This window comes from Sander vitreus, chromosome 9, assembly GCF_031162955.1.
Source record: "Sander vitreus isolate 19-12246 chromosome 9, sanVit1, whole genome shotgun sequence".
Taxonomy (NCBI): Eukaryota; Metazoa; Chordata; class Actinopteri; order Perciformes; family Percidae; genus Sander; species Sander vitreus.
The window spans coordinates 13,787,896-13,801,803 of NC_135863.1; the positions used below are offsets into that span (position 1 = coordinate 13,787,896).

The 13,908-nt window shown below is 38.6% G+C and overlaps 1 protein-coding gene across 1 annotated transcript in view; it reads left to right on the plus strand.

Moving 5' to 3' along the window:
* LOC144523325 (arf-GAP with coiled-coil, ANK repeat and PH domain-containing protein 2-like) overlaps positions 1-9,229 on the plus strand; it is a 52,187-nt gene extending 42,958 nt beyond the window's left edge. Inside the window, exons 20-23 of the mRNA XM_078258814.1 lie at positions 116-225; positions 333-443; positions 1,627-1,688; positions 5,627-9,229. Of these exons, the coding sequence (XP_078114940.1) occupies positions 116-225; positions 333-443; positions 1,627-1,688; positions 5,627-5,730 (387 nt within the window). The 3' untranslated portion in view covers positions 5,731-9,229. The remainder of the gene's footprint in view (positions 1-115; positions 226-332; positions 444-1,626; positions 1,689-5,626) is intronic.
* Positions 9,230-13,908: the final 4,679 nt, after the last annotated feature.

Sequence of the window (13,908 nt, forward strand, 5' to 3'; positions counted from 1 at the left end):
CATCACCAAAACAGAATAACTGATCTTTAGATGATAATAATAATAACACTCACAATTTAAGTGTGTTTTGCCACTCAAAAGTAATAGATTGTGTTACATCAATGGTTCCTTTCAGGGTTCGCTGGTCACCTGTGAGTTTCTGCTCCAAAATGCAGCTAATGTGAACCAGCAGGATGCTCAGGGCCGAGGACCTCTGCACCATGCCACCATGCTGGGACACACAGGGTTTGTCTTACACATCTCATCATCATTACTTTACCAAATTTTTATGAAGCAATTCAGATTATGTATGAAAAAAAACCAAAAAAAAACAACCTTTATCTCTATTTTAGGCAAGTGTGTTTATTCTTAAAAAGAGGAGCAAATCAAAATGCTGCAGACATTGATGAGAAAACACCCCTGACAATAGCCGTGGATGCGGCCAACGCAGACATTGTCACACTGTGAGTGTTATCGTTATCATTGATATTATTATTGTTTTTCTGTGAGAGTTGTCTGAGCTTCCACACAACCAACCAGCTCAACTTTCAACTACATGGAACTATTGGGGTTTTGGTGACTTGCTCAAGAAAACGTTGACCACCCATAGTGATGTTTTGTCAAATGTTACGACTCCTATAATTGGTTTGGAAAGTGAGACTAATTATTTGGAGTATTTTTAATGGCAATTTTTTATGATTTTATTACAAGCTAAAAAAAAACTTACCCAGCTTAAAGGACAATTCCGGCGCAAAATGAACCTAGGGGTTAATAACGTGTACCGAGTCGAACGTTCTCTGGGACATGTTTCTAGCTTTTAACAAGCGACTGCAAAACCTGTGGTTACCTGCTAACGCTAGCTTTCGGGGTAGAGGGTAAATCACTATTTTCTACCACTAACAAGGCTCAAAATAGCACCACACTTAAACGGTAGCATAATGAGGGTCCCTACATGCAAACCGAAGCATTGAGAACTTTGTAAGTGTACAGACAGTTTATTAAAAAGATAGATTATAAAGACAGTAGCGTTCATGCAACCAGTAACCAGTAACATAGCTCAAACAGCTACGCTACTGTCTTCTTCTTTTTAATAAACTGTCTGTACACTTACAAAGTTCTCAATGCTTCAGTTTGCATGTAGGGACCCTCATTATGCTACCGTTTAAGTGTGGTGCTATTTTGAGCTTTGTTAGTGGTAGAAAATAGTGATTTACCCTTAACCCCGAAAGCTAGCGTTAGCAGGTAACCACAGGTTTTGCGGTAGCTTGTTTAAAGCTAGAGACATTCAATTAGCATGAAAACATGTCCCAGAGAACGTTCGACTGGGTACACATAGGTTATTAACCCCTAGGTTCATTTTACGCCGGAATTGTCCTTTAACTGTCTGCATTTACCAATAGTAACAACTTCCTCCACAAGGTGTCACTACTTTATCAGTTTACAGATCAACACAATGCAGTGGACATCTTTACCCTCTATGTGTAACACAGTGACCTGTAATAGTGCTGTTATTTATCAGAGCTGAGTATTTCTGCGAGAACGGTTATCAAAACCACCGACAATAGAGTGACAATTTGATTTGATTATTGACTGTATCTCTTAACTGTGGCTAATCTGTCACTTCCTGTTCCTTAACCTGCTCCCTAGGTTGCGATTGGCCAAGATGAACGAGGAGATGCGAGAGGCGGAGGGGCCCTACAGCCAGTCAGGTCAATATAACACCAACAGCCCCACCGAGATGCAGTACAGGAAGTGCATGCAGGAGTTTATTAGCCTGCAGTTGGACGAAACTTAACTGTTTGCTCTTGTTAAAAGACAGGGGCAACATACTGTAAAACCAGACTTATCAGAGGAAATGTAAAGCCCAGATTTCTGAGTTGGGGTCAGTTGACTGAAACACTCCAAGATAACCCAGACAATTCATTCTCAGTGGTTTGATTACAAATTGGAGGCCGCATTTTTATTAAGAGACCTCCAGGTGAGGGGAAATTTGATCCACTGATTAGAGTGAACTGAGTCCAACTCTGTCTGTTGGGCTCCTGTGTCCTGCTGTATTGTGAGTGCAACTATCATCTTAATGTCCCAGCTCCTGCCAGGTGCTGGGCCAGCTGCACCTTGGTGTGGTATAACGTTAGGTGCTATACTGTATTATTGTGACAGGGTTAAAGCCATCGACTCTCAGTTTTCCATTAAGTGACTATTACTACTTATTAATGTAAAATAATTGATAGCACAAAATTAAAAGAAACAGTGTCACTTTTTATGAGATAGTCTGTACTTATTCTCTTTAAGTTTTTAAAATATATAACATATGCAGATGTCCTCTATACTGTATAAGAGGTGATTCATAGCAGTTAATGAGAAATTAGTTTCTTTGGCTAAAATACTTTTAAATTAGTGTTGTGTCTCTAGCTACCCAGTAACTGCCACCAGTATCCAGTGACCTCAAAGTGATAATCGGGCAATAATTGTGACTTTTGAATTTTTTTATTATCTGACCCATCTGGAGAGGCGTAGGGTGTGTGTCTATAAATCACTAAGTTTCATTTGAAATTGTCCTGTCAGAAGTAATTTATGCACATTCCTATTAATGGTTATGCAACTACTGTACAATGTCCTGCAATTGTATGGTTCCTATTTTAAGTCTTAACCATTGTAAAGGTCTGTTTATTTATTTGAACTGTTCGTTGTCTAAACATAATGCATCTTGCTGTTGTGACATGCCTGGTCAGAAGTCTATTTTAGAACAGTTTTATTTTATAACTATAATTCTAAGAACTGTATAATAAGTATACGTACTGTACATGTTGTAAATGATGAGATTGACTGGTTGCACAGGGGTGAGTGCCATGAGGGGCTCTGTGTTAACATCCTTATTTATTTATTGTTGATTGTATGGTATTTACTGCCTGTTATGACAATATTGTGTCTTGGTTATTAGTCGGTTAAGTGTGCTTGCTCATTGCCTGTAATTGCGGGAAATCCAGAATTGTAAGATGATGAAGGCCTTTTACTGTCATTGCATTGATTGTATCGAATGTTAGTGGGGTTTTTACTCAAAAGTAGACAAACCATCAGAGGATGGTACATCGTCAAGCAACAAGTGCAATAGTGTAGAAACATACCCACAGGTTACCATGTATATATTCTCATCACCTGCTGGTCCTAGCTTATATTTATCTTAATCATATGGGAGATTCGAAGCTCACTTGAGTTTTATTGATAGGTAAGGAATGATTGAAACGTACCCCAGTTTCATCCCATGTCTCCGCTCCATGCAGCCCCAAATCTTGGGAGGACACCAAAGCACTTTGATTAAATGGTCATTTCTGACAGCACATTGATAGAACAGCGCCCCCGGGTGCTGACAGAACAGTATATGATGTTTTGAATGGCTGACTTGCGAGGGGGTGCATTCAGTAGTTAGAATACAGATTAGTGATTGTGTTCACAGGTAAATGAAGTTCTTGTGTCCTTTAGAGTAGATGCTGATGGGGTTTCTTGAAAACTCTTAGATTGGAGGGTAAAGGGACTCGTGTATCTTTGTGTGTTGACCACAGGAGGGAGGGCTGCGCTCAGAAATGCCCCCTTATACCGAGGGCTAGATATGCCACTTAACGTAGCCAGAATTATATATTATGCTATTAGCCTGAATGCTGCTTTTTTATTTTATTTTAAGTGGAATATCCTCCGTGGTAATTTTTTTTTTTTTATATATATATTTTTTCTTTAGCATGTGCAATGCTTGTTGATAGGGAATGTTAACGAAACGATTGCCTGCTGTCGTTGCAATAAAAGTCAGCAGCAGAGACGTCAGCAATGACCATGAGAAGAACAGAAGGAGTTTGGTCTTGAGCAGATTAGAGTCTGAAGTATGTGCTTCCAGTCACTGAATGATCCTCAAGTTGTTTAGCTTTGCGAGGGGATTTGCCACGGCGCCGTCCTCTTTGATACCCAAGGGCCTTGTCATCAGCGCCTCCAATCAGTTGATGGATGATGGGAATGATTAGGAACATTCAGGGGTAATTAATGTGAGGGAGGCCTAACCTCATCAACCCACAGCTCCCTTTTTATTAAAATTACTGTTCCCTCGGCTCGTGTTTCTACCAGATTGAGTGTGTGGAAGAAGTAGGCTACAGAGCGGTGGTTCTCAGCCTACGGCTTGATTTTTGGGGGCATTTTAACATCAATGTACGAAATCCGGGGAAGTATGTATATTTTTTTAAACGTAATGATACTACTTTTAATACAAGTATATTTTTTTCTTTAATCAGTATTTGTCTCCTGTAGTCTTCTAAAAATTGTTTAAAAACCTGAAAAGAGAAGATTTACTCTTGAAATCAAACAGATTGAGAACCACTGCTCAGGTGTAAGAGGAGGCTCTCTCTCTTCTTTAACACACACTCCTTTATTACTCTCATCCACTTCTCTCTCTCTCTCTCTCTCTCTGTGTAAATTCACTCTCTCCGTTCTGTATTTTGCTTTGCTTTTCTCACTTTCCTCCCCAGACTTGTGTGCCTTTTTTCTTCTGTTCTTTTTTTCTTTGGGGTGCTGAGGGAAACACAACTGTATTTTTGTACATAAACTCCTGCACTTTAAACACAATACAGTTGGTAACAAAAATGAATCTATGTGGGCTTGTTTTTTCTTTCTGAGTCGATCTCCAGTTGCTAAATTGAAAAGCTCTCTGGCTGTTTTTGCCTTTTGCTTCTACTGTTCTTTCCCATCTTTTCTGCCTCTGCATTGTTCTATCTATATCTCGAGCCATGCCGACACTATGACAGGTATGGCCGACTTTTCCTTTTTGATTCTTGTTCTGATGATACTGTCACTGTGCACGAGCTCTCCGCTCTGCACAACACTGTTGATATTTTATCCTCCTGCACGATGAGGCATTAATGGTTTTCTGCATTATTTTGTTTGTGTCTCAGTTGCAACACAGTTTAATCTCAAAAATATTTCTCGTCTTAATGCAAGTAATATTTTATTTTACAATATTTAATGGAACTTATTTGCAGCATTTTGATGTAGTCAGGAGGGAGACAAGCTCAGACTTTGATGTGGTGCTGAAGGGATTGTTGTTATATCATCATCTTAGCTTTTCTTAGCCACAGTGCCACAAAGTGTTTCAAATTTCAGACTTTTCTGACTAGTTACAATTTTACTGATTTAAATATATTACTTGTATGTGTTAATAAATGATACATTGTCTCCTCCTGGATAGAAAAAATTGTGTAGTCTTGTGCCACGGCAGGAGATAAACTTTGAAGTAATTATTTCCACTCTTCTGAGACAAAGTTACTGATGTGATGATCATGCAGCCCTGTTCTCTATCTCAGTGGTTCCCAAACCTTTTTGTGGCTCATTTTAAAATGAAGTAATGTCTACTGTTAGACTGTACTGTTAGGCCCTTCTAACCACAGTAGGCCTTAGTTGAGACATAAGTTGTGAGTCGTTTAACAAAAGAGATTTTTCCCTCTCAGATTGTGTAATTGGAAGGCCTGAAAAAAACAAAAATTAGAGGAAAGTCAGAAAAGATAATTGTGCATAACAGATGAATGGAACCAATGCTCTGTCTGACTTCTCTGTAATGTTTTGCCTTTGTTGTTGTTGTTGTTGACATATTGTGTTCTTGTTTCTCTTGCAGGAGATGAAACCTACCAGGACATTTTCCAGGATTTCACCCACATGGCCTCCAACGACCCGGACAAGCTGAACCGCTACCAGCAGTACGATCCGCAACGACCCTGACGCAACAGAACCACCGTCCACTAGCACTCAGAGACAATGTCTGCTCAACCCAAAGACAAAAAGATGTCCATGGAAAGACGTCGTCCACTTTCCCTCCAACATCATTCAGCATTAAAGCCGGTCAGTGCTGCTGCCACAGCTGGACTCATGTTACTATACCTAATATGGCCGAAGCTCCATTTCATCAAATTGTATTCTTGCAGCTGTGTTTACAGCCCTTGTTGAAGGCACTTCATTTAAGTGAAGGGGAACTGCTTTGAACAGCAAACCTCATTTTTTTCTATTTTTAAACTGTGCTTCCAGTAGGACCACACTAAGTGAATGGTACAGTGTTGAAGCCTTTAAAAGGATTTGCAAAGTCATGAAAAATCTAAATAATAATTGAACTCAGTCTGAATGTAGAGCTGCCATCAAGGCTATTTTAATCTCATGTCACACTTCCTGACAAAAGTTTTTTTTTTTTTTTACCAAAAGAGGTGTGTTGGATCAGAGTCGTAAAAGAGGCAAGTGCATGACAGACTGTTAAATACTTCATTTAAATGTTTAAGTGCTTCCTTCCTTTTCAATAGGATTCTCTTTATGATCATAGGCATCTTTTTTTATATCAAAGTTTTGCTTTAGTGAACTCTCAGTAGCGTTTAGCGACATTATGCTTTTACTTGTTTGCACAAATCCCTTTGTCTTAAATCGCCACTGATGTTTACCAGTTTTGATGGTAAAACTTTGATTTAGTAAACATGTTATTGCTGGTCTGCAATGTTTAATAGATGATAGTTTATTTTAAATGGTAGTTATTTTTGAAACACTTTCCTCTGAATAATTTGTCCTGGCACCACATCAGTACCTGCAGTACATGTCAGTGAGCAATCAGCCCTTCAGCGTCCTGATTTTTGTGGAATTAAAATAGCTTCAGTCGTGTTGAGATGATTGTTAATTTGTAGATTCAGCCTCCTGCTGATATTAATAAGATGTAGATGTTAAGATGTAGAGTTAAAGGTTCTATATAGGACATTCAGAACCATTAGATGTTGCACTAGAGCACCAGCATCTCAGACAAAAACAAATGGGCGTGGCAGCCACACACCCCCCTCCCTTCGTGTTCTCAGCAAGACAGAGAAAGCGGCCCCTGAACACATGATGAGATTAACGGAATAAAGTTAATCTTTTGTGAACAATGTCAAGTGCTGAGGTAAGTACACTAGGCACTAGGTCGCCTTCAGCTGAACGTTGAACTGCACTCTGCCAGCTCCCTTTTACAATGCTGCGTGGGAGGTCACTCTCTTAAGGCCTACTTTACAGTCGCCGCACCCAACCTGTCGCACGCCAATATGACTTCAAAATGACGTAGATCTCGCTGGCGCGCCAGGATGAATGAAAGGCTTGATCCGACAAAGTAGGTCATCGAATCAAATCGAAGCATTGACGTCAATGCTGCTGCCAGTTCTGCCGTTGTTTACCTTTTTCTTCTTCTTCTAGTCCGTAGAAATAGCAAAGTCGGTAGCCTTTCCTCAGTTGCGCCACCTCTGTTCAGGAGAAGACTGCAACTAGTGTCGCGAGCACCACGCGTGAGTATAAATAGTTACGGCGCTCCCATGACGTCACACTGGCGTGCGACAGGTCGGGAACGGCGAGTATACCGGACGTCTTAGTCTCTTTATAATCGTGAGGAGGGCATTCAAAGGGAGGGACTAACGTGCACACACGGCCGACCCGGCTACCAAAACAGAGAAACTTGGATTACAACTCACATAGGGAGTGTGACTTAATTCTCTGCTCAGGACGCCATTACTAAACTATATCTTTACATAGCAAATAGTTGTTTGCTGCAATATTATTGTTCAAAATCTCTTATATAAAACCTTTAAAGAACTCTACAGTAATATCGACCTATATGGTGTATACGGCCATTTTATTCCTGTTGATTCTAGAAATACCAGTAACACTGTATTGTACAGGTTTTTAATTTTAAAACAATTTTATAAGAAGTTCCCTGAAAATAACTGTAATTTGATGTTAATTATAGGAAATATAAGATTTTCCCTGAAAGAAGCTCCATTAAACCCAAGTAAATGTTTATTCAATATTGGAAACTTAAAGTTAAGCTACTTGATTACTACTACTACTAGATTTCAGTCCTGGTTGATCTGGCAACACCCGTGGTTACCGTGGAAACAGCAAGTGCTTTCTCTGTTTACAGCGCAGCCAAACAAACTCACGTTGTTTTTAATAAAGGAGTTAGTCAATGATCCATCATGCTTTGATGCTTAAAATGATTTTGTTACCTGTGAATTGCTAGGCAATTTGAATCCAGTGTGTTGAAGGCGGACCCTGCCACTAACGAAGAGAGATAATTACTGAATGTAAATACATTGAATGGCTATTGCTGAAAAAATGCTGAGCATAAATAATAAATAAAAAATTAGATTTCATGAAAAGCTTAAGGATTATATCTTAAATTCTCCCTATATGGTGAAGTGTATGCCTGTTGACACATTTCACATGTTTGCATGTTCAGCTGACCTGCTGTGCACTTATTAAAATACTCTGTTATGCAGGCAGGTTATTGACATTAGTTAATTGGACGTGTACTTATTAACCCTGTCTTTGTTTCCCTACAATAACAGCAAATTACATAGACAGTTCAAGTCAACTTTTCAGGAAATAATTTTGGAAATTACAGACCTGTAAAGTAAAAACTTGACAGAAATACCGTACATACAGTCTGCAAAATGATATGTTAGGAAATATTACACTCTGTAAAGGTGTATGACTTGAGTTGTAGAGCCACTGGCAGTTGATGTGATGCGTTGTTAAAGAAACATTTTCACTTAAAGAGTGTTTGATTTAGTTCAGACGACTGCACTGAAATTCCAGAAATAAATTCTGCAACTTTCCTGATAGATTTATGTCTTCTGTACTGTAGGGTCTGATTTTCTTTTTTTTTTAATCTTTTTTTTTTTAAACTTTAAAATCTTCTCTTTGACATTATATAATAAGATATTATAAGAAGCGCAGAGCAAACCTTTGGCCAATGCAACATGGGATACATTTCTTGTACATTTTGTACAGTTGCTTTTTAACTCTCCAGAGAACTGAAGTATAAAGTTAGTGGTACTTGAATCGTTAAATAAGCTTTTGTATATGCTGTTCTTTGTATCCTTCAGTCATTTTAGCCCATTTTATATCGCCTGTCTGTATACCAGTATACATGTACTGTATATTCTACCTGTAATATGTAAGAACTTTAATACATATGGATTGAGGATTCATCACCAAATGTGTATTTTTTTTTTTTTTTTTTTTGGTGCTTTATCTCAAGGTTTAATTACAACCACTTTGCCTCATTTGACTTCATTAAAGTCATTACAGGAATGTGTTTGTCAGCACAAAGTTGCTTGTGTGAAAATGTTTTTGTTTTACTGCTCTCCTGGGCTGATTTCTTTGTTCAGTACTTTGTCATTAATTTGTTTTCAAATACTTATTAAAAACCTGAAGTATGTCCACGCGAAGATGCAGTCAAACATATCTACATACATTTTAGTTTCTGTAAGAAACTGTTATCAAATGATACGCTAGATGAAATAAAGAAAATAAATAGTGTCAATACACACAAGTGCACAAAATAATTCAAGGCAAAAAGGTTTCTACAATTTTCTCCCTCTTTCAAAAAGCCCTCAAAGTATTTGTTTTTGATTTCCTCAAGACCGCAGAGGGTGGGCGAGGGTTTTTGTTCTTGTTCAATTGTGTTTATCTGTTCTGTATGTTCACAAATATAAAAATAATAAAAAATTGATCTAAAAAAAAAAAAAAGCCCTCAAAGGAGTCCTGAGTCTCCTCTCAAAGGCGGAGCATTTCCTCTTAAGAGCAAGGCAAAGCAGTAATTCATCATTGTGCACTTGGTCTACTAACATTATTACAAAATTGTCCCATTATGTTTTGCCTTTTATAAACAAGATAATTATCCACTTTAGACTCTTTTCATTATATTGTATTCAATGCTCATAATGCTCATAATGTGTAATTTCAGCTATTTTGTATCTTTGTACATCATGCTGAATGAGAGTGTGAGTCAAAGACTAAACTTTAATGTAAGACACAAACGCCAAGAATCAGGATCTTGATGATTTTTCCAACACTGGAGTTTAGTTGCAGTTATTTGTCAATAAGTACTGAAACAAGAGTTACATTTGCAGATGAACATCTTGTCCTTCAGTACAGTATCCCACAGGCAGAAAATGTTATATATTTCTACTAGTACACATGATTGTATGTGGTTTAGAGTAGAAAGCCTAATTGTCCACACTGTAGAGGCCTTTCACTGAATATTTGGGGGTCACATTTTATAGTGTCTTCTTCCCTGACCCGTGTTACAAGTACAGGAGCTCCAATGCCACTGCTCAGAAATTAATTTTGTTAGTGATGTTTTTATTTTGTTGTTTCGACTTCATCACATTGTGTTTTCCTCTTTTGTTACTACTTCTGCGGCCTTTACTGGGTTGTTAAGTTTTTAGAAAACGGCAGTGGAATCTGTCCAGCAGGGGGAGGGCTGCTTTCAGTCTTTCATATTTGGAGGCAAACAAATCTTGACCTGTGCAGCCTGAAAATGCATCGGAGGATCCTGAAAGGCAACTTCATGTAAGTCTGAGTTTGTTCAATTTATTCACTTTATTTGAGAAGTTGGTTTAAAGCCTCACATAAATCCTACTATAATTTTTTTTTGAGGGATGTGTCTGTGCTCTGTGTTTATAGTTTTTAGCAGTTTATCATTTTTTATCGCTCCACCTGTTAAGTCACAACAAATAAACTAAACCTACAAGGCTCTAATTTTAAACTCAGCTCAGACTTTGTTTAACCCTAAACTTAGATGGAAATTATTATTATTTTAAACAAAGAGGCTTTATTCATTAATGTACACTGGTGAGGTCATGAATTTCTCCCCGTGCCAATCTTGATACACATCTGTGGATATATTACCCAGTCCCATTCCACCTTTAATAATTACAGCGTGTTTATTTCTGCTGCTCTTTAAATGAGAGGCATGCGGGCCAGTAGTGCCCACCACTTCAAATGACTTATAGTCGCCTGTGTGTGTGTACAGCCGGCCAACGTGTGTGTTTAGTCTGCTTCAAACTAATGTTCCTTAAAACACATTGCTTTTTCAACAATGATAGCACGATCATAATTCATTTCAATACTACTGGACACGCTCATGTTAAACATGCAGAACAACCTTCTGAAACATAGAGGAGAGGGTCGGTGTGGTTTTCTTCTTCTCGCATCACATCTCACAAAATGGTGTGTGTGAACTGTGATGTGACACAAATAAAGAATATGCAGTACAGCTGTGGGTTTACTGTCAATGGCTGCAGGGTCAAAGGCAACAGACTTTCACTTTATTCCCACGGTGGCCATTTTGAAACTTGCATTTAACTCTAACTTTGAGAAGTGTAAGCAGTTTTGATTCACAAAAACTATTATTTCAAACATTTCTATCTAGAAGTTATTGTAGGAATTGTAGCCTCAAATATACTGGATTGTTGAGGCTGATATTGGTATTTGTCAGTTTTGTTCAAACCCTGTGCAGTAGTAAGAAAAGAAATAAAAACTTGCAGAAACATAAAAAGCTAAATTCATTTTAGTATGTTAGAAAATAATTATCAAATACAATTAGGTACTCCTCCTGCCTAGTTATTATTATAGCACAATGCATTTTCGCTACAGAGTTTCCACTAGATACCATCTATAAATGCCAGTTTATATCTGAGTTCAAAGGTCATCTGATGCCCGTCTGTGCCTGGCTCACAGGCTTTGCTTTGTGAATCGGCCACCAGGCGTTTTCCAGGAATTCTGCGGTCTGCTCGCCTGTGGAGAAATGAAGGGCCGCTGCTGGAGACGTTTCCCTCCATAAAAACACCATGTGAACAAACGCTGAGAGGGCCAAGCCCCATTAATGCCACTCTGACTGCCAGGGACCAAACTGCAGAACGTATTCATGTTAACAAGTCACCGAGTCCAATGGTGACTGAAGTCTTAAATATATATTTTTTTTTTTAAACGCCAGCTGGATGAGATCATTTCACTTACTTCCAATGCAAAAACCAAGTTTAAATATTTTTTGCTTCACTTCATTTACTGACACTATAGTTTCAGGAACATTAACATTAGTTAATAGTTACTGCAAGTAAAGTCACTGTTTATTTGACTAACTTGCTGACTCGAAGATATTTTTTGCAGGATTCTTGTGCAGACCTGATTGGGGGAGATTCTTTGATTCAAAAGCTTGATGGCTGAGGGGACAGCTCTATATTTTTTAATGGTCTTTTATGCTTCTAGGGTGTAGAAAGACCTCTTTACAAATTGCTTTTATTTATGAAGGGTTTGCAAAAAAAGGAATGTTTTGTACATGGATAACAATGCACTGTACAAGGGTTAAACCAGACTGACAATTGAAAGGGCAGAAAGAGTCAAAGCTACCTCTAAGCAACAGTTGAATAAGAAGAGAAGACATCACCAGTCATTGATTAAAGGAACTGGAAGCTTGGCATCAAAATGTGTGCAGATTTAAACAGAAACAGTTCATGTTTCATTGTCAACTGCCCAATAATAAGCTGGAGTTAACAGGCTGTTGCTTCAGCAAAGTTATTCTTAAAACTTCACAACAGAAGGTTAGCCTAGGGGTAGCACTATTGGAACTGGATCAGCTGAATATACTATGGACTCTGACAAATCCCAGTTTAAACATATTCAATCTAACCACTGAGTAGACTGCAGAGGGCTTAAAGAAAAACAAAACTATTTAGAGCCCAATCGATTTCAAATTCAAATTAGAATGGTGTTTGTGGGGAAAAATGGTTACAACAATACTCTCTTCAATCATCATTTCATTCTTCTTCTTTTGGGCAAAAACTATTTCTCATTTAAATAATACATTTATAGTCTGAAGTGTACTGTTTTAGCCACAATTGAAGTAAATAATAACTTTTGGGCAGTGTAGATGTTTTTGGTTCTGACTTTCTCATTCAATTAGATCATTTAAAGTGTTAGAGTAATAGATAACAAATCTGAGTCTCAATTGTGTGTGCAATAGCCGTAGCTCAGCAAAAGACAACAGTGGCTTATTTAAGTTGAAGTAGCAATGTAAAAAGACAAATAAGAGTCCTGCATTGGAACTCCGGCTGTCAAATAAATGTAGAGTAAAAAGTATGCCTATGCATATTTGCCTATGAAACATAGTGGAGTAGAAGTATAAAGTAGATTAAAGTAGCAGTAGATTTGAGTAAATTTTGCTTTCCACCACTGTCCACAGGTATTTGAAAGACATGGCAGGGAGTAGTGAGTCAGAACTTCATCGGTTCGAGCTTCATCTCTGCCTCTGAGAAAAGATTATATAAAAGAAAAGGCCTTCATCCAGGCAGAAACACTGCTCTATTTAAGCATTTGTGCTACACAGCACAGTCTTGGCCTCCAAATCTTCAGCCATAATTGCTAATATTTATTCCGCCGTGTTCACACTGAAAAGAAAGGTTCAGGTTTCACGTTTTGGAGCGGCCTTGTGCTGGGAATCCAAACAGTTCAGCTTGTATTCTCTAAATGCTGATGAATGGACTGACGGCATGAATAGGTACAGTGTTATGAGCACACTTTCATTCCACAATATCATCCACCACACTCACACTGACGAGGAGAGGAAAAAGTTGGTGGCGGCCGAGGTGTTAGACAACGTGCAGCAACGCGTTGTACCACGCACTACCTTCACCAGGCTGCAGATCTACGCACTGTTTAGTTAGAACCTGTTTAGTTTGTCTGTAGCAGCCTGCGTATCCATAATGGGCAGCCGGCAATTTTTTTTATTCTTCCATTTCTGAGTGAAGCCTCCCCAGAGAGCATTGCTCCACAGCATGGTGAGTTGTCAGGCGTCAGCATTTCCAGCAGGTCTCCCCAGCTGGGGAGGTCTGGTGTCCAGCTGTTCTGACACAGAGGATGGAAACCTCCTCTCAGACTGAGGGAGCATTCAGCCAGTGCTCCTCCAATCCAAAGAGTATTTGGACAGTGGGAACCCTGCGCATACATTTCCCAGACTTGGGACTTGGGAACACTGTTCTCCCTAAACACCCAATGTGATGAGACATTTAAACAAGGAGTGTGGTGATATTGTAGATTTATCTTATTGTTAACAAA